The following is an 18,266-nucleotide window of genomic DNA, read 5'->3' on the forward strand; positions in this document are numbered from 1 at the left end:
GTTTCCAAGGGAAAATTCTTTTAGAGTTAACCAAAAACATGGGATCTATTCCTACTTCCATAGGATCTGTTAGTAGGATCCTGGGCAATTTAACACAGTCTGCTTTATAGGGGAGAATCAGTGGGATGCTGTATTCAACATTTAGTAGGTGCTGAATAAATATTAGTTTCCCCTCTATTCTCCAAAATATTATAAGAACCCCATGTTACTGTACTTTGAGAAATCAACCTTAGTAACTTGGTCAATTCCTTATTCTTTGACCTTGCTGGTGGGCTTGGACTTCTGTTCCTTGACGGTGGTGATGAACGGAGAATGCAATCAGGACATAAAAGACCTGATTTCGCATATGGGAAATTTTAGTGCTGGAAAAATTAAGATTATGGTTGCAAAATACTTTTCAAAGCTATACTATTCAGCGTTTTCAAAGGCTTAAGTGGAACTTTTATGCTTGATTTATGTGATGATCAAATAAACTGATCCAAACATTAGAACGTTACATCCAAACGTAAGAAAAAAAAAAAAAAGCTGCCATAATTCCAATTATGGAATATGATCTTAAATTCCTGTGAAAGGGTATGAAGAGTTGAGAGGTTACTGTTAACAATTTGAGGAAACTCAATATGTTAATTTGGGGGAAGCAATGAATTAATTGGAAAAAAATCTGCCTTGTGGAATACTAAGAAAAGAACTCATCACAGGCTAAGCAACACATTTAAGCCAGAGATTGCCAAATTGAAGAGGTGCATATGAGCTAACATATGTGTTTGCTCCTCTGTAGGAGTTAGTACCATATCCGGCATAGATTCTTATGAACTCCGTCCCACAGTGACGTCGCTTTTCTGAAGTGTTTAGCACTTTTCTGTTCACCTAATCCTCTGATAATTTCTAATTTCTGGTTCAAATATATCTTGTTCTTTGCTTATTCCATCCTCCTTGTTCCTTACACCCCGCTTCCAGTAAACTTTCTGGCGGCCAACATGGCTCTAAATCTTGTTGCATAGGCAGGCTTAATCCACAGTGGATTGGGCTAATTTCTCAATATATATAAAATGTATAGCCTGAAAAATGATGATTTATTCACTTTTTACAACTTTTCTTATTGAGGAACATATGGCAGAAGTGGAAGTTTTTGGTGAAGCTAATAGAAATTCACGTCAGTTCCAACTCAGAGCTAATTAACAGAGACGGAAGTGGGAGTTCCTTTTGTCTTACTCTACCCACCCGACTTCCGACATCCTACGCGGGAGGACCCTTCCGGCTGTCTGGGCGCCGGCATTCACCCCGGGGAGAAACTCTGTGACCATAGAGCTGGCGGAATGCCGGGGTAGAGGGGACCGGAAGTTGTTCCTTCGTCCCCGCCCCGCGGCCGGGTCGGGTCTCCGCGGGCCGGGTTGGATGCCTGCCGCTGTCAGTCTCTCTTGTTGGGCCCGAGGGCTCAGTGGCCCGGGGGTGGGCCGCCCCGGTACCGGGTTCCCGCCGGTACCAGCCGTCCGGAAGCCGAGTGAGTTCCTGTGTCTCCTAGCAACGAGGGACGGGCTGCGGACTGAGGGAGCGGCCCGGTCCAGCTCGCTCGGGCGCCAGCCGGAACCCCGAGCCGGCCCAACGGGAGCCGGAACCGGAGCTCGGAAGAATAAGCAGGCGATGGCGGACGAGGCGTTGTTTTTGCTCCTGCATAGCGAGATGGTGTCTGGAGTGTACAAGTCTGCGGAGCAGGGGGAGGTGGTGAGTGCTGCCACACGCGCTTGCGGTCCTTCTGAGTGACACTCCTCGTTTCCCCAGTTCTTTCCCTCAACCCCTGTCCCGTCGCCACCCAGCCCCTCCCGAGGTGTAGACAGACCGGTCCGCCTCCGGGTATCCTAAGCCCGAGAGCCCGTCAGCTGTCTTCAGTCTTGCATCCTCTTCCCTTTCGCGTCTTCTCCTGTTTGATGCTTTTTTGTCCATTCCCAGTCTGTGTCCTGCAGGCCACAGATTGTCTTACTTTTAGTGTTTGTTGCCCCTGCCGTGATTTACGGCAGGGTTAACTGCACAGCTGATTTTGGCTGTCACTGATTTTGCTTCTGCTGTCACTTCCCGCACTTCCGGGCCGTGCGCTGGACAGACAGGTCCCAGCCTGAGAATCCTGTCGCTCCCTCCTCATCCATAACCGTGATATCCCTCCACGCAGCTCGAAGACAGAAGGCTAGTGAGATTTGAGGTCATAGCAAAGGAAAGTTTGCAGGCGTTACTGTAATTAAGAAACACAAATTTAATTAATTCAAAAAAAACTTTTATTTAGTGCCCATTATATGTCAGAGCTAGTTCTGGGTGTTGGGGATATATTAAAGAACGAAACAATGGCCCCATCCTCGTGGAGGTTACTTCTAAAATGTGGGAGTCCTCGTTCACTCTTTGATTTATTCAGAAAATATTTATTAAGTGTGTATTGTGGCCCTGACACTGTGCTAGATGAATAAGGTAAAACCTCTGCCTCACAGTTGTTGGGGAATAGGGGTTCAATGAATAATTAACATATTGGGTATAATTAGCTATAGAATCATGGAGTTTTAACAGATTTTATAAATGAGATATTCCAAAGTCACGCTCAAATCAGAAGCCCTTTCTATAATGCTATTGATAAAGAGGAGTGGAAAGTGAGAGTAGGAAAAGCATCGTAGGCAAAGGTAAAGGCACAGAGGTATGAAAGAGTGGTGTATTTAAATACACTTTTGCCTCACTTTCCTGAGGGGATACGTTCTAAGACCCCCAGTGGAGGTCTGAAACCAGGGATAGTACAGAACCCTATATGTATTATGTTTTTTCCTATTCATACATACCTGTGATAAAGTTTAATTTATAAATTAGGCACAGTAAGAGATTAACAACAATAAGTAATAAAATAGAAAAATTATAAAAATATACTGTATTAAAAATTACCATAGATCTTAGCAACCTCAGCATATGATTTTTTTCTTTCCTTATTAAGTCCAGAACTTGTACCTTTTCATTTAAGGAAACACTTTTTGGCTTCTCTTGGGCATAACTGAATTGCCAGCATCACTACTCTTGCACTTTGGGGCCTTTATTAGGTAAAATAGGGGTTACTTGAACAGAAGCACTGACATACTCGCCTGCCGATCTGATAACCTAGATGGCTACTAAGTGGCTTATGGGCAGGTAGCGAATACAGCGTGGATCTGCTGGAGAAAGGGATGATTCACGTCTGGGCTGGACAGAGCTAAACAGCGTGAGATTTCGTCACACTACACGGAACGGCACAATTTAAAACTTGTGAATTGTTTATGTCTGGAATTTTCCATTTAATATTTTCGGACCAAAGTTTACCACAGGTACCTGAAAGCACAGAAAGCAAAACTGTGGATAAAGGGGGACTACTGTATGCTTAGGCATACTTAAGCCTACATAGGACTGTGACTATATTGAGTGGGCAGAGAGTGAGAAGTATTGAGAGCTGAAGCTAGAAAGACCCTTGTATGATTAAAGAATTTCGACCTTCTCAGTGGAGGATTTTTAAGGAGGGCCATTTGCATTTTAGAAAGAAAGATACTCCTCGTTTGGGCTGCAGAAGGAAGATCCTTGTAGTGAGAAGATCCATTATTGCAGGAGTCCAGGCAGGAGATAATGAAGATCTGAATTAAGACAAGGATAGAGAGAAGAGGAGAGAAGGGTTTGAGAGATAGGAGGTAGAATCTCCAGGACTTGTTTAGGTTTAGGAGTGAGAGTTGAAAATTATCCCCAGGTTTTTAGCTTGAGCAGCTGGGTTGGAAGGAGAGGGCATAAGGGAGAAGAAAGAGGTGAAGGTAAAGAGTTATTTTGAACTGGTTGAATTTTTGAGGTGCCTGTAGGACATCCAGGAAAAGGTACTGCCAATTTGTCAAGTATAAGAAAGATGGTGTCATAGTCCATTTGGGCTGAAACAAAATACCATAGACTGGGTGGCTTACAAACAACAAATTATTTCTCACAGTTCTGAAGGCTAGGAAGTCCAAGATCAAGATGCCAGCAAATCTGGTGTCTGAGGAAGGCCTGCTCCTGGTTCATAGATGGATGTCTTTTGGCTGTGTCCTCACATGGTGGAAGGGTGCTAGCTAGCTCTCTGGGGCCTCTTTTACAAGGGCACTAATCCTATTCTTGAGGGCTCCATCCTCATGACAGAATCACCTCCCAAGGGCCCTACCTTCTAATAACCATCACATTAGGGGTTAAGATTGCAACATATGAATTTTGGGGGGCACACATTCGGTCTGTGGCAGATAGGCATAATGCATTTGGAGGTATCGTTAGGAAGACATCAGGAAGAGTTGGAAATGAAGCAAATTCTGTTCTTATTCAGACCCATCTGCAATAGAGATTTTTTCCAAGCTACAAACTTTTGACTTTATCATCATCAACAACCAATAGTTATTAATGTTTAGCATCTGGGCTAAGTGCTGAGTAGCAGACATCTGCTGTTTGTGCAGACTTGGTCTTCCTTTTCCCCTTTTCCCCAAGGAATCACTAGAAACACACCTCTTTTACTCTTTTATCATAAAACCCCTGCCCCCGCCCACTGTACACAAGTGCAATCAGTTCTCTTCATTCTCCTTTCTCTACTTTCTTCCCCTCTTCCAACTCTTGCCCAGGAAAGTCTTTTTTAAAATCTCTCTTTCTTCCAATGGATCAACCAAAATTAAACAAAACAGAGCTGTTAAAAGTTTTGAATCATTTAAACTAAAAATAACTTTCTGTTCCTATTGCAGTTGTTTATGATGGGGAGAAAAATTGAAAGTGCATGTAAGCAAAAAGCATTTTTGAAAAGTTATGTGGCAGTCTTTTTTTTTTTTAACTTTTGTTTATTGGTAACATTGGGTTATAACATGGTATAAATTTCAGGTGTACATCATTATACTTCTATTTCTGCATGGATTACATCATATTCTCATGTTCACCACCCAAATACTAATTACAATCCATCACCACACACCTGTGCCTAATTATCCCTTTTGCCCTCCCCCCTTCCCCTCTGGTAATATGTGGTCTTGATGATTAAAATCCATATTGGAATCTAGTGATGAGGGTTTGCTGTATTACTGTCTCTACTTTGAGTGTGCTTCAAATTTTTCATAATAAAAAAATGTAAAAGAAAGACACATAATCCTGTCATCCCAAAAGGGTTTTTATATATCTTTTTCAGACATAAAGTCATAAGTTTTGAAATGAAATAAAGGAAAGAACCAATGTTTTCAAGAATCAATGTTTTTGCCCTGCAAATCAATGATTTTCAAACTATGCTTGAAGAAGAATTAACTCTCTAAAAAACTGAATAATTGGGCACTTACTAATTTATAGAGAATAGATTTTTTAAAAAAGCTAATGGATAAAATATTCCCATGTTCAATTTTTCTTAAAAATTTGGTATCTACTAGTCGGTACTCCCAGATCCAAAGTAAATGAACAAGTAGCAACATGGGAAGGCACTTAGTAGAGCTTAATTCAGAAGCTCATGTGATCATAGTTAGGATTGAGGATGTCTACATACAAGCATATTTCCTGCTAATCAGTATATTCCTGGGTGATTCTACAAAGAGCAGATTGTTCCACAAAGACCATTATAACTTACAGTACTATAATTGTACTACAAAGTACAATAATAGATGTATGTGGAGAGTGTTAGGAGAGCATAGGGCCCAAAGGAGTATTGGAAGGCTTCTGGGAGGATGTGATACTTGAACTGAATTTAAAAGATGCACAGTCTAGGGAACAGCATGTGCAAACTCATAGAGGCGGAAGAAAGCATGGCACTCTGGAGTTGCTGCAGAAATTTCAGAGTGGTAGAGGGAAGGATTTTGTGGATATGTGGTTGTTAGCGAGTCTGGTTAACTAGCCAGGGATCATTTAAGGAAAGGCACATAATGCCATGCTAAGGAGTTTGGACTTGAGTTTGAGGAACGGGGATGGAGTGCAGAAAGGTCCAGTAGAGAAATAACATGATTTGTTTTTTAGAAAGTCTATATTAGAAATACAGAAGATAAATCAAAGGAAGGAAAAACAAGATCAGTTGGAAGGCTCTAACTGAAAACCAGGAGAGAAATGATAAGGGCTAACTTAAGCAGTAAGGATGGGGAGAGAAGATGGATTTTGAAAAGCATGTAGCCAATAGACTCCACAGGACTGCAGTGTGTGTAAAGAGTGGGGAACAAAGAGGTAGAGAGCATGGAAGTTTTCTGGTTGGGGTAACTAGGTGGATGGTGATGAATGAAGTCCAAGAATTTTGGAGGCAGAGCAGGCTGAGGACATTAAGATAATGAATATCATTTTTTTTTTTTAAGGGAGAGTGGCCCTGTGCTAACATGTGTTGCCAATCTTCCTCTTTTTCTTTTTTTTCTTCCCCAAAGCCCCAGTACATAGTTGTATGTCATAGTTGTAGAATTGTAGCTCTTCTATACGGGACACCACCTCAGCGTGGCTTGATGAGTGACAAGTAGGTCTACACCCAGGATCTGAACTGGGAAACCCTGGGACACCAAAGCGGAACGCACGAACTTAACCGCTACACCACTGGGCCGGCCCTATGAATATCATTTTGAATATGCCTAATTTGAGGGGCCTATGGGACGTGTAGGTGGCTATGTCCAATGAAGTCTGTATTAGAAATACAGATTTAGTAGTCACAGCCCCATTAGTGTTCCTTAGAAGAAAGTTCAGCAAATACTGAGACCTCTGGTGTACTTAGTGGGAGACAAAGAGGCTTCAGAACATATGAAAATCCTTGCCCTCTTGGAGCTGTATTCTAGCGGGGCAGGGGGGGATGGAGGGACATGAGCAATATAAAATTAGTAAAATGTCTGTTAAATGGTGAAAGAAGTTCTTTGGAGACGAATTAAGCAGGGAAATGGAATAGGGCATCAGAATCACCTTTAGAGGGCTTTTTAAAACACAGGTTATGGGCCGGCTCTGTGGCTTAGCGGTTAAGTGCGCGCGCTCTGATGCTGGCGGCCTGGGTTCGGATCCCGGGCGCGCCCCAAGGCACCACTTCTCCGTCCAGCGCGAGGCCGAGTCCCACGTACAGCAACTAGAAGGATGTGAACCTATGACATACAACTATCTGCTGGGGCTTTGGGGGGAAAAAAATGAATAAATAAAATCTTTAAAAAAAAAAAAATAAAAAAAATAAAACACAGGTTACTGACCCCACATCTGCAGTTTCTGATTCAGTAAATTGGGGGTGGGATTACAGAATTTGCAGTTTTTACAAGCTCCCATATGGTGCTGATGTTGCTGGTCTTGGGACACACTTTGAGAATCACTAAAATAGAGAGGTTCCAAAGGGAAATGATGCCACAATTTTAAAGATGGTTATGGGCCGGCCCCATGGCTTAGCGGTTAAGCGCGTGCGCTCCGCTGCTGGCGGCCAGGGTTCGGATCCTGGGCGCGCACTGACGCACCGGTTCTCCGGCCATGCTGAGGCCGTGTCCCACATACAGCAACTAGAAGGATGTGCAGCTATGACAGACAACTATCTACTGGGGCTTTGGGGGAAAAAATAAATAAATAAAATTAAAGATGGTTAAAATGGGCCTTATTGAGATGGTGACCTGTGAGTGAAGACTGGAAGGGAGGGAGTTGGTCATGTGAATATCTGGAGGAACAGCTCCCTGTGTAAGAGCCCTGAGATTGGAGTGTGCCTCCTGCGTTTAAGGGCAACGAGGAGACCAGTGCAGCTGGAGCTGAGTGAGTGAAGAAGAATAGAAGGTTGAGGCCAAGGAGGTACAGGAGTCTGGCTGGTATAGGGCTTTGTAGGGCATCCAGAGGATTTGGGAGTCTTCAGCATAGGGGTAGTATTTAAAGCCTTAAGACTGGATGAGATTGGCGAAGGAAAAGCAAAGCGATTGCATGATTCCAGGCATAGGACGGTGGGGCCATCAACTAAGACACACTGGGAACTGGAAAGCTTGGATGACTCTAAGAGACATTTTGAAGCAAGGAACAATAGAATGTAGTGACAGCACAAGGGGGATGACTGACGGAAAAAAGTCAAAGGTGATAACTTGACTTCACTTTTATAACTGAAGAGAGAAGAGAGATATGGAAAAGAAAGGTCAGAGGGAGAGTATTAGAAAGAGGCTTCGGCATTTCTGAAAAATAATAATAAGTAACAATTCCCTGTTTATCTTATTACCTTATGAAAATGATTAGTACTAAGAAAATTCAAGGGGCCGGCCCAGTGGTGCAAGTGGTTAAGTGAGCGCGCTCCACTGCGGTGGCCCGGGGTTCACCAGGTCAGATCCCGGGCGCGCACCGACACACTGCTTGTTAAGCCATGCTGTGGTGGCATCCCATAGAAAGTAGAGGAAGATGGGCATGGTTGTTAGCCCAGGGCCAGTCTTCCTCAGCAAAAAAAAAAAAGGGGAAGGATTGGCATCGGATGTTAGCTCAGGGCTGGTCTTCCACACAAAAAAAAAAAGAAAAAAGAAAATTCAAGTATGACTTGTAATTCACTTTTTATTACAATGTTTCAGTGAAAAAACTGTAAATATTTACATTAATATTTTTAGATAACATCTTTTTTTTTGTTTTTTGAGGAAGATTAGCCCTGAGCTAACATCCGATGCCAATCCTCCTCTTTTTGCTGAGGAAGATTGGCCCTGGGCTAACATCCGTGCCCATCTTCCTCTGCTTTATGTGGGACGCCACCACAGCATGGCTTGACAAGCGGTGTGTCACTGTGCACCCGGGATCCAAACCTGTGAACCCCGGGCCGCCGCAGCAGAGCTCGTGCACTTAACCACTACACCACCGGGCCAGACCCCTAAACAACATCTTAAAACAATTTTTGGGTACTAACGTTCTGGCATCCTAAAAATATTCAAAACTATTATTTTTTAAAATAGGAAAATGGACGCTGTATTACTAAGCTGGAAAACATGGGGTTTCGAGTGGGACAAGGATTGCTAGAAAGGTGAGCAGTATGGATTTGAAAATTTTCTTCCAGGTAGGTGATGAACAAAGGTGATCCATTTCAAAGATAGCGTAAATCTTGAGATCCCTTAATTTTAATTCCCAAATTTTATTTACTGTCTGTTTTAATTCACAGATTGAAATTTCTTTTTAGGTCTGATGCTATTTTAACTCAGTTATCCAACTTTTATGTTTTAGTATTTGAAGAAAATATATATATTATATGTTTCAGACTTTTTTTCCCTGAAAACTTTGATGTACTGAAACAACTATCTAAAATCTTGTTGCATTTCCTACCTAAGGTCTAGTGGGTTCTTTAACCTAAATGGAATTTTGTTTAAACACATAGGGATGGAAATGCCTTAGAGGCTATGGTCATGCATGTAATAATCTTCCAATTTATAGGTCAATTCTTTTTAGTATTCCTTTCCCACTATCTGAATAGTTGAACTCTGATTATATTCTATGGAACAGGATTGTGAGCTTGCTCAGTTTTTTTTTTTTTTAATGTGCTGGAGTGAATTGTACCTAAAATTGCGGCTTACTGTTGAAATATACTGTTAGACTAATTCTAGCCTCATAATTATATAACAGAATGTGAATCCATTGAGATGGGATCTACTTTGCTTTGTGCTTATCACTTTATGACTGTCAGTAAATGTTCAGTGCTGTTCTGGCATTTGGAAACTAGTGAATGATTTGCCCCTCTTGCTTTCTTTGGAGGAAAAATACTGTATTACTTCTAGTTGATCTTTTTAGGTTTACAAAAGATACTGCAAGGTTCAAAGATGAGTTAGATATCATGAAGTTCATTTGTAAAGATTTTTGGACTACGGTATTCAAGAAACAAATCGACAATCTAAGGACAAATCATCAGGTATTTAGATAAATTAAGGCCTATTTTTTTAAGTCCTTTAACTTAATATAAATGTCCTATTTTAGTGATTTACTTGTTATATAAAACTTTAAATAATTTCTAGTCAACTTTGGAATATTTCTGTTATATGTTATTAATATGTCATTACTTTTTTTCTCTGATAGGGAATCGTGAATAAAGACAGGGACAATTATTAGTAATGACAGCTCTTCCTTTCCTCCAGTTAAATAAGTTATTTTAAGTTATCAGAAGTAGCAAATGTCAGAATGATAAAGGCTTTAGGATTTGGTTCCTTAGTTATTATTACTTAGTGGTGATAATAGATAGAACCACGAATATATCACATTTATGTCTTTAGAATAATTTCTCGAGTCTAATTTATGGAGCATATTTGACTCTAAATAACTATTCCATTCTTTAGTTGCTGTCATATTTTCTATTCTTAAAATATTTTAATGTAAAAATTAATAGATTGCATGGAAAATTATATATTTAAATAGATTTATTTTATTTTATAAAACTCAAGAGGGCTGGCCTGGTGGCTTAGCGGTTAAGTGCATGCGCTCCGCTACTGGCGGCCCAGGTTCGGATCCCGGGCGCGCACCAACGCACCGCTTGTCCAGTCATGCTGAGGCCGTGTCCCACATATAGCAACTAGAAGGATGTGCAACTATGACATAAAACTATCTACTGGGGCTTTGGGGAGGAAAAAAAGGAGGAGGATTGGCACTAGATGTTAGCTCAGAGCCGGTCTTCCTCAGCAGAAAGAGGAGGGTTGGCATGGATGTTAGCTCAGGACTGATCTTCCTCACAAAAAAATAAAAAATAAAAAAAATAAAACTCAAGAAAATATTTAGAGTGGATTTGGCATTTTGATTACATATAGAAAATGAAAATAATGTATCTAGTACCTATCAATAGAATTCATTTTTTTATATAACAGCGTCAACCTTAGCTTGGAAGTACTTGATAATTTTATTTATTTATTTATTTTTTCCCCCAAAGCCCCAGTAGATAGTTGTATGTCATAGCTGCACATCCTTCTAGTTGCTGTATGTGGGACGCGGCCTCAGCATGGCCAGAGAAGCGGTGTGTCGGTGCACACCCAGGATCCGAACCTGGGCTGCCAGCAGCGGAGCGCACGCACTCAACTGCTAAGCCATGGGGCCGGCCAGCTTGGAAGTACTTGAAATGCTATTGGGAAGAAGTGACTCTGATTATTGGCTTTCTAGATATGAGTTAATAATTTATAACTGCTAATTTCACCTGGACATGTATTTCTGATTCCTTTGCACTCGACTGTGAGTTCTTTAAGGATAGGAACTGTGTCATACGCATCTTTGTATCTTCAGTATCTAAAAACATTCAATAAATATTAGTGTTACAAAATGCTGAACAACCCTTCAGCTTGAACATTGCAAAATTCTTTCATTTAAAGAAAATATGACCAATGGAAAGTTTTTAATAACTTTAAAAAGCTCTTAAATTGTTTTGAAGGGAAGACGTCATTTTTAAGGACTATTGACTTTGGATATTTTTTTTCTTTTTGGAACAGGGCATCTATGTACTTCAGGACAACAAATTTCGTTTGCTTACTCAGATGTCTGCAGGAAAACAGTATTTAGAACATGCATCTAAGGTATTTAATGGAATAGAAGATTGAGGTTTTCTATTATGAAACAAGTAGAACTGTAAGGAAAAGGACAATGCCAATCGCAACAGACTTTTGAATTTAAAATGAGTTTAGAGTATTTTTTGTTTGTTTGTTCAAACACTTCTCTGTTAAATAGGAGAAAGATGTTCATCATATTAAAATAACTTATATTAACCTGTAGCTAAATTGGCTTATGATGGTCAATTAAACTATAACTAAATGGCATTGAAATGTAGATTCTTGGTAGATTCTAAATGGTAGATTCTTAGATATAGCCTAGATACATCAGAAAAGATACTCTAGCTTATAAAACTGGTATTCGCTGTGGAAAATTGTTCACCTCAGAGTTTATAATCTCCTTTAGTAAATTAAAAAAAAATTTTTAATATAGTTAACATTTCTTTCTTTCTTTTTTTTTTTTAATGAAGTGTTTTATTTATTTACTTTTTTGTGAGGAGGATCAGCCCTGAGCTAACATCCATGCTAATCCTCCTCTTTTTGCTGTGGAAGTCTGGCTCTGAGCTAACATCTGTTGCCAATCCTCCTCCTTTTTTTTCCCCAAAGCCCCAGTAGATAGTTGTATGTCATAGTTGCACATCCTTCTAGTTGCTGTATGTGGGACGCGGCCTCAGCATGGCCGGAGAAGCGGTGCGTCAGTGCATGCCTGGGATCCGAACCCGGGCCGCCAGTAGCAGAGCGCACGTACTTAACCGCTAAGCCACGGGGCCAGCCCAACGTTTATTTCTTAGAATACATGTTTTGTGTTAAGTGTATCTTTGTTTCTGGGTTCTGCGTAGTTTTTGTTTTTCAATCTCAGGTGGGAATCAATAAGTGGATCAGATGTATGAGAGAAAGCTGACAAGTTTTAATGTAAAGGTTCCTTCAAAGTTACTAATATCTGGGGCAGTATAAGCTGCTATTTATCTGTAAAAATTTGTCCATACCAAAATTATATAACACAAAGGCAGGATAGGTGTAATGGAGAGAGCATGGACTTGAGATCAAATAAATCTAGATTTTAAGCTAACTTCACAACTTATAGGTTGGTGACATAGGGTAAGTTACATAACCCCTCTGGACCTTAGTTTCCTCTTTAATAAAATTGGTTATAATAATACCTATATTATAAATAATCCATAAGATAGCTTCTAGCGCAAAATTTCATGACTCCAGGTCTAATTACTTATCAGTACCCATTTACATATATTAATTATAAAATAATAATATTATATATTATTCATAGATATATAGTATTGTTGAATATCATGCAGTACAAAAATGTAGATAATCACGCGTTCCTTGGATTATTCATTTTTAGTTCCCGCTCTTCTCCTGGCTTTCTCTGCTGTAGCTCAGTTCCATTCCCTCTCCTTGTTTCAATATGACGGGGTGTCTCAGTTCGGGCACTATTGATATTTTGAACTGGATAATTTTTTGTTGTGCGGGCTATAAGTTTGAACAAGTCAAGATTCTTGGTTGTAGCAAGCAGAAACCAATGCTGATTGAATGGAATAATATTAGTTGGCTTACAGAATTGATGGGAAGGCTCAGAAAACAGACAAGCATTGTGGGAGATTAGAGCAGCTCGAAAGACAGCCCAAATCACTCCACAGGGAGGTCGGATTAGAATCCTTTGGGTAGGACCAGCCCCGTGGTTTAGCGGTTAAGTGTGCGCGCTCTGCTACTGGCGGCCTGGGGTTCAGATCCTGGGCACGCACCGATGCACCGCTTCTCCGGCCATGCTGAGGCCACGTCCCACATACAGCAACTAGAAGGATGTGCAACTATAACATACAACTATCTACTGGGGCTTTGGGGAAAAAAAAAAAAGAGGAGGATTGACAATAGATGTTAGCTCAGAGCCGGCCTTCCTCAGCAAAAAAGAGGAGGATTAGCATGGATGTTAGCTCAGGGCTGATCTTCCTCACAAAAAAAAAAAAAAATCCTTTGGGCAGCACTGACATTAGGCACATGCCACCTTTGCTGCTTCTAGAACCAGTTCTAACCTGTTTCCAGCTTGTTTTCGTCACTCACTCTAGAGTCGAGAGTCCTGTACTGGAGAACCCAGTTGGCCAAGCTCAAATCCCTTGTCCATGTTTTATTTGTCAAGGAGCTGGGAAATCTTTTAACAATCGGAATTTTCAGTAATTTGAAAAATTCTTCTGCAACCCTTTTTGTAAACAGCAATTACTTATTAATAGCAAGGCTTAACTAAATGTCATATTTATCAATAGCTTTACTGTCTTAGTAAATCTTTAATATTTTTTACATTTTTTTGTTCCTTTTAGTATTTAGCATTTACATGTGGCTTAATTAGAGGTGGCTTATCAAACTTGGGGATAAAGAGCATTGTAACAGCTGAAGTGTCTTCAATGCCTGCCTGTAAGTTGAATTCACATTTCTTAGAAATGTTTTTAGTGAGTTTTTTTTTCGGGTCTAGTGTTTTTTTGTTTATTTGTTTTTGTTAACTTAGAGGAAACTTAAAATGCTAAAACCATTTTGCTTTTATCAATTTTAACATTTAATGTAGTAATATGTAGTATACTTATATTCAGTGATTTTTGAATTCATAATGGACAGTGATTTAAGAAATGTGCTAAAGAAATTCAGATTTATAAGGATTTAAAGGATGATTCTTAACTTTTAAAGGGAAAATTTCTGCAGTATTCTTTTAAGATAGCAAATTTTCCTATAGCATTGAAAGTGTTTTTTTAACATTTTTCTGGAATATATATATAATATAAAGCTAGATAAAACCAAGTAGACTTTTATCGCTAAACTCCTTTCCAAAGATCTTTTCACCAGAGCTACCAACCAAGAATAAATTTGACTTGAATATCACTGTGATATCACTTTTCACAATGATAATTAGCAACAAAATACCCAAAAGGTAGGAATCACAAAAAGAAACAAAGGCGCCTATTCATAAATCAGATAATCATCTCATAAAAATGGAATTGACTTTGTTGAATATTGTGAAGAGTGTGAGTTGTTGTTTGATATTGCAGATTTCTTGATTGAAACAACTTCCTAAATAGAGCATAAAATTGATGTTTAGGTTTGTTATCCTTGTACCTAAAATCAAAGAATGATTTTTCATGTTTTCTTTTTTAGGTAAATTTCAGGTGATGATACAGAAGCTGTAGAACGTACTGAAGTGCAAGACTTCAACAGTGTAAAGAGATAAATTGTTCATGTATAAAGTATTTCAAGTAGCAATGATTTAATTACATTGTTGGACATTTGTATTGATATAAACTATTTGCTGTCTCATATAATGGAAGATACACTGTTAAGCAGGAGTAAAGTTGTATTTTATCAGTTTAACACAGATCAAGTTAAAGCAGATAATGAGACATTCTATCATAACATACACTTTACTGAAACTCTTCAGAATGAAGCCTGATTTCAAGTAACTAAACACCAAGATGTAGGACTCTTATTTTCAACATTCTGATTTGCTTAGAATGATGTGTATTTAACCACACATGGAGAAGCAAAACTCAGGGTTTGATAAATTAGCATAAAAAAAAGTATGCACAGAATCATTTTTTTAAGAATGAACAAATTTTGGTTTTGTTTTAGTTATTTAAGAAAGCAAACAGTACACTAAATTAAACTTAGTTTTTATTTTATTGCGTATAATTTATTTCTATTAAAAATTTTTATGGCTGTACAAGGATTTCATTATGTACATTGTGTGTGTTTGTGTGTGTGAGATATATATATATATATATATATATCATATCTGACTGCCTAAATTGCTTAAAAACTTGATTTCACTTTAATAGAATTCAGTCCTTGAGAGCTCCATTAATGTAGTAAAAGTGAAATATAGATTAGTTTAAATGTGAATTCAGTGACTCCATGGCCAAAGAATATTAGGTATTTTAAGAAGGAATTTTTATACTTACTCCTGTTACAGTCTTGACTTACAGCTTTTCTCCCCATGTGTGGAAGTGCTGGTGAAGGTTCTAACATCTTTGTCTTTATTCCCTTACTACTTTGCCTCAAGGGCAGAGGGGTGGATAATTGGATTAGTCACACCAATGTTCATTGGACCATATCTTCTCACTGGGTTGGGGTCAGTGCTCATCTAGTATATCTCTCACCTCCTCTTCCATCTGATGACATGAAAGGCCAAGCATGAAGATGAAAGCCATCACACTGAGGAGACCAGGCTGCACAGATAGAAAGCACCTGAATTGTGCTTCTGAATTAACCAATCCTGGAACTGCTTTACCTTTGGACTTTTTGTTATGTAAGATAATAAATTCCTTGTATTGCTCAATCCACTTTTGATTGTGTATTTTGTTACTTGTAGCCAAAAAGAAGTCTCTCTGAGTAGAGACAAGGGGAGAGTTAGGTTATATAAGAAATAGTATGGGAAAATTGAATTTCCTTTTTTCTGTGTGTGTGTAGGTGGGGGAGACACAAAGGTTTACATGTAAAACAATAGAACCATAAAGTACTAAAGAAAATATGAAATGAGTTTTATAATCTTGTAGTAGAGAAGGCATTTTCAAAACGTAGAAAATCATAAAAGAAAACAGTAAAAAAAATTAGTAACATATCTTCAACAAATGGTTGGGAAAACCGGATATCCACATGCAAAAGGATCAAATTCGACTCTTACACCGTACACAAAAATCAACTCAAAGTTGTTTAAAGACTTAGACTTAAAACCTGAAACTATAAAACTCCTAGAAGAAAACACAGGGGAAGGGGTCATAACGATCATGGCAATGATTTATTGGATTTGACACCAAAAGTGCAGGCAACAAAAGCAAAAATAAACAAGTGGACTACATCAAACTAAAAAGTTTCTGCACAGCAAAGGAAACAATCAACAGGGTGAAAAGGTAGCCTACAGAATGGGGAAACTATTTGCAAATCATATATCTGATTAAAGGGTTAATACCCAAAATATATAAGGAACTCCTACAACTAAATAGCAAAAAAGAAATAAACCAATTAAAAAATTGACAGAGGAATGGGGTGATGTCAGCATCATGGCAGTGAACTCTTCCGTTACTCTGTTGCTCCTAAGATACAATGAAAAGGATGTTCATAAACCAACAGAGGGCATGCACACAACACAATAGATGTTTGAGAGATCCACACAGCCATGTAAATGAAGTTGAGGGTGCCAGACTCCCCAGGAGGGAGTGGAAGGATGTAAGGGGATCTCCTTTCCCTCCCGTGCAGCAGCAATCTAGGAATGGAACTTTGTGTGGCATCTGGTGCGTGATGCTGAGGAGAAGGGGAAGAAGGCAGCTCTCCGCTGGACACTTGCACTCTCGAAGTTGCTGCCTAGCCTGTGGGAACGCTCCACACCGAGTTGGCTAAGTAGTCGTGGGAGTGTCTGCACCAAGCCAGGCAGACAGTGAGTGCAGAGCTGGAGTGCTCAGGATTGCACACACGAAAGAAAGCACTCCTCCCCTCTGCCGCCTGGTGCACCATCTTGGCCCAGCAGCCTGAGCAGGGGATCCCTGCCAGAGCACCTGCCCACACATGTGTAAAGCAGCAGCGGCCCTGGGCAAATGCAGATGATTCCTGTTGGCACAGCCTCCAATGGACAGGCACATCTGCTGGGGGTCTCAGAGGGCTCAGAAAACACAGGTCCTGCCCCCCAACCCCCAGTGATGGCAGGTGGAATCCACAATCAGATATGACCACTATGTGACAGCAAAAATCCACCCCATCAAATAGCGTGAAGAAGTATATTAACATTCAAAACCAGAAGGAAAATGACAAGCACCCAGAAATCAATCTTGAACTCACAGATATTTGCAATCTAAATGACAGGGAATTCAAAACAGTTATCATAAAGAAACTCAATGAGTCACAAGAAAACTCAGAAAGACAGTTTAATGAGCTAAGGAATAAAATTAATGAACAGAGGGAATTCCTCACAAAAGAGATTGAAACTATTAAAAAAAAATCAGAAATGTTGGAGATGAAAAACACAATGAATGAGACAAAGAAAAATCTGGAGTCCTTAAAAAACAGAGCTGATATTTTGGAGGACAGAGTCAGCAATTTAGAGAACTGAAATATAGAAATGCTTCAGATGGAGGAGGAGAGAGAACTAAGACTAAAAATAAATGAAGAAATTCTCTGAGAGGGGCCAGCCTGGTGGCATAGTGGTTATGTTTGCATGCTCCACTTTGGCAGCCTGGGGTTCGTGGGTTCAGATCCCGGGCATGGACCTACACACCACTCATCAAGGCATGCTGTGGCAGCTTCCCACATACAAAATAGAGTAAGATTGGCACAGATGTTAGCTCAGGGACAATTTTCCTCAAGCAAAAAGAGGAAGATTGGCAACAGATGTTAGCTCTGGGCTGATCTTCCTCACAAAAAAAAAGAAAAAAAAATTCTCTGAGAAATATCCAACTCAATTAGGAAATGCAACATACAGATTATAGATATTCCACAAGGAGAAGAGAGGGAGAAAGGAGCAGAGAGCTTCTTCAAAGAAATAGCTGAGAACTTCCCAAACCTGGAGAAGGAGCTGGAATTACATGTAAATGAAGCCAATAGAACCCCTAATTACATCAATGTAAAAAGACCTTCTCCAAGGCATATATTTGTAAAACTGACAAGAGTCAATGACAAAGAAAAAATATTAAGGGCAGCAAGGCAGAAGAAAATAACCTACAAAGGAAACCCTATCAGGCTTTCAATGGATTTCTCAGTAGAAACCCTACAGGCTAGGAGTGAGTGGGATGATATATTCAAAATTATGAAAGACAAAAACTTTCAGCCAAGAATACTCTATCCAGTGAAATTATCCTT

General features: G+C 39.6%; 1 protein-coding gene across 1 annotated transcript; it reads left to right on the forward strand.

The window, feature by feature from the left end:
• Window positions 1-1,263: 1,263 nt before the first annotated feature.
• TRAPPC6B (trafficking protein particle complex subunit 6B) lies at window positions 1,264-15,756 on the forward strand. The gene is made up of 6 exons (XM_004436378.3): window positions 1,264-1,722; window positions 8,868-8,935; window positions 9,694-9,811; window positions 11,367-11,450; window positions 13,754-13,847; window positions 14,580-15,756. Exons 1-6 carry the CDS (start codon window positions 1,396-1,398, stop codon window positions 14,609-14,611), a joined length of 723 nt encoding a protein of 240 aa, XP_004436435.2. The 5' UTR covers window positions 1,264-1,395; the 3' UTR covers window positions 14,612-15,756.
• The last annotated feature ends 2,510 nt before the right edge of the window (window positions 15,757-18,266 follow it).

The sequence above is a fragment of the Ceratotherium simum genome, chromosome 3 (assembly GCF_057802395.1).
Source record: "Ceratotherium simum simum isolate JZ-2026a chromosome 3, ASM5780239v1, whole genome shotgun sequence".
Lineage (NCBI taxonomy): Eukaryota > Metazoa > Chordata > Mammalia > Perissodactyla > Rhinocerotidae > Ceratotherium > Ceratotherium simum.